We start from the raw sequence: 2,428 nt of genomic DNA on the forward strand, positions 1-2,428 counted from the left end.
TATAAGACTATAGACATGGAAGGCATTCATAGTTGGGGCATTCCTCCTTCTTTTAAAAGAAGACTAGAGGACGACAGAAATTGTTACAGTTGCGGTATTCATTGTGCATCTGACTACAAGTGATACAAGCTAGTAACAAAAGAATGAGAATACATAGTACACTGAACAAACATTTTAATTTGCTAAAGTTCATAATACGGACATTTGGAAATACATTAAAAAAACAAGCAAATCGATATATTTTTCAACAACACATTATTATTTATTCCACATTCTAAGATTAGCCAATGCATTTGAACATTATTACTTTTTAACACAACATTTTTATTTATTTCACATTCAGGTACGAGCCAATATTGTCCAATGCTCATGACACAAACACACACACATATTATATATGATCAACCATATCAAATGGCATGGGTTCTTCTATTTCTTGACATGATGATCCTCTACATCCTTGATCAGACCCGTGACATATCCCAAGAAAGTTATAGGCTCTGGAGTGTCTTCAGTCTTCTTCTCGTACTCAAGTGTCCATGTAATATAGTGCTGATAGCAGGATATGTTAACAATGAAAGCGTTATACGCTTCCAGGAGGTCTCCTCCTATCAATTTCCATGTGCTTGATTTCTTTTCATCATCAATAACTTCAATGACGACACACTTAGCAATCTTCGCATTTCCATCTATAATCATTATAAAAAGAGATCCAAAAGTATAAAGAGACGCTAATATGAGCTCAACGGTCCACACTTCTTTACAAAAGTTATAACCTTATACATTCTAAAAATTAATATTTTTGGCTTTTAAATTTCTTTTATTTCACAGGAAAAAAGGGACAGAGGAAGGAGAAAGTAGGCAGTAAGATTCCATCACATACTTATCATGTGCGAGACTTTCATCGATATCACTTGACTATGGGCCATGATAATTTTTAATTTTGTTATGTTTCTTCTCACTTTTTTCTTTCTAAAAATTATGTGAAATACTGTATAAATGAAAGTTATACTGAAAAAGAATAACTTTTGAAATATCCAACACACAAGCGACGATATTTTTAAAGGATCCGAGCAACATAAATTTAGAACAATCACATTACTTTTGGAAGTCTTTTTCAAGCACATGATGTGAGACAAATGCAGTATGCAAATATGGCAAGAAAAAGAAGGGAATTCATCAAATTGAATTACATTGAGGAAAAAGTTTTTTGTACTTACCCTCCTTATATTTCCAGGTAACTACAGAACCAACCTCTCCAATTTCACCTTCATGAAGATCAAAACCTGTGACGTTATTGGGGCTTATGTTTGATAGATGATGAGGTTTGGTTTGACAAAGATCATGGAATAAGTGTCCTCCACATTTCACCTCCATTGAAACAACCAACTTGCCTTTCAAACCCATATGTTCTTCTTCGGATCGGAATAACAACAAATAGTGATTAGAAATAAGCAAGTTTGTTAGAAAATATTCAGAACTTATAGCCTTTATATAGAATTAATTAGGCATGAAAAGCTTCTAAATAAAATTGGACAAAGACATATATTTGACAAATGAGTTTTTTTATTACCGTGCTACATAATTTTTATTTTTTACCAATGACTTTTATGTTCATTAACTTATGAAAAAATTACTTTCCCGATTTCTAGAAATACTAGGTTTCTGTTCACAAATGTCATACAAAACCTAAATGGGTGGGCATTTGGAGGATTAATTTCACACATGGTTACTAAATTTTATCTTTTGTATCAATAAAGTCAAATAATTTCACAAATGATCACTAAATTTAAACTTTACCTGTTGTACCGGCAAAATCACAAAATTATTTTTGTTTCATTAAATTCATTGCTCGAAAAATACAACTCATCAGAAGTCAATAAATTCTAAATCTTGATGAATTTCCTAAGAGTCACTATCCAGTTACTCATTTAAATAGGTTCACCAACTTGATACTAAGGTTAACATCCAAATCCAGAATTGCCTTAATCTCCTACTATTACTGCTACTACTACCTTGAATGCGATTAAACTTGTGATGTACGTAAACTAACTTAAACCATTTCACTATTTCTCCGTTAAAATCTAAAGTACTTTTTATTCTAGAAAAATAATTTACATATTGTACTCTATAAGTTTCCAAACTAAAGTTAGTTAGAAGTCGATCGACCAGTGAAGAACTTAAGCTTAAGTACTCAAATATCAACTGTAATAATTGCAAAATTCTTATTAAACCATCAAGAATACGAGGTTCTATTCATTAGGGTCTATGTCCAAGTTGAAATTGCGAATTTGCTAGTCATGGTAAATTGGCATAGATAGTCCGATAGGCTTACTTAGCTAAAAAAAATAAAAAAATTAGATCAATTCTACATTTGAAGTTTTCGATCGTTGAGTCATTTTCTGGTGCCGGAAATTGCATTTCTAAT

The 2,428-nt window shown here is 31.7% G+C and overlaps 1 protein-coding gene across 1 annotated transcript; it reads right to left on the reverse strand.

The window, feature by feature from the left end:
- Positions 1-273: 273 nt before the first annotated feature.
- LOC104230701 (kirola-like) lies at positions 274-1,442 on the reverse strand. The gene is made up of 2 exons (XM_009783566.2): positions 1,221-1,442; positions 274-689 (listed from the first exon to the last, which is right to left on the reverse strand). The coding sequence occupies exons 1-2, from the start codon at positions 1,405-1,407 to the stop codon at positions 430-432; spliced, it is 447 nt and encodes a 148-aa protein (XP_009781868.1). The 5' UTR covers positions 1,408-1,442; the 3' UTR covers positions 274-429.
- Between the last annotated feature and the right edge of the window lie 986 nt (positions 1,443-2,428).

This window comes from Nicotiana sylvestris, chromosome 4 (assembly GCF_000393655.2).
Source record: "Nicotiana sylvestris chromosome 4, ASM39365v2, whole genome shotgun sequence".
Taxonomy (NCBI): Eukaryota; Viridiplantae; Streptophyta; class Magnoliopsida; order Solanales; family Solanaceae; genus Nicotiana; species Nicotiana sylvestris.

Coding starts and splice junctions, on each gene's coding strand:
- LOC104230701 (XM_009783566.2), bottom strand. CDS start 1,407: ATGGGTTTGAAAGGCAAGTTGGTTGTTTCAATGGAGGTGAAATGTGGA. Junction 690..1,220: donor TACCTGGAAATATAAGGAGG/GTAAGTACAAAA, acceptor TAATGATTATAG/ATGGAAATGCGAAGATTGCT.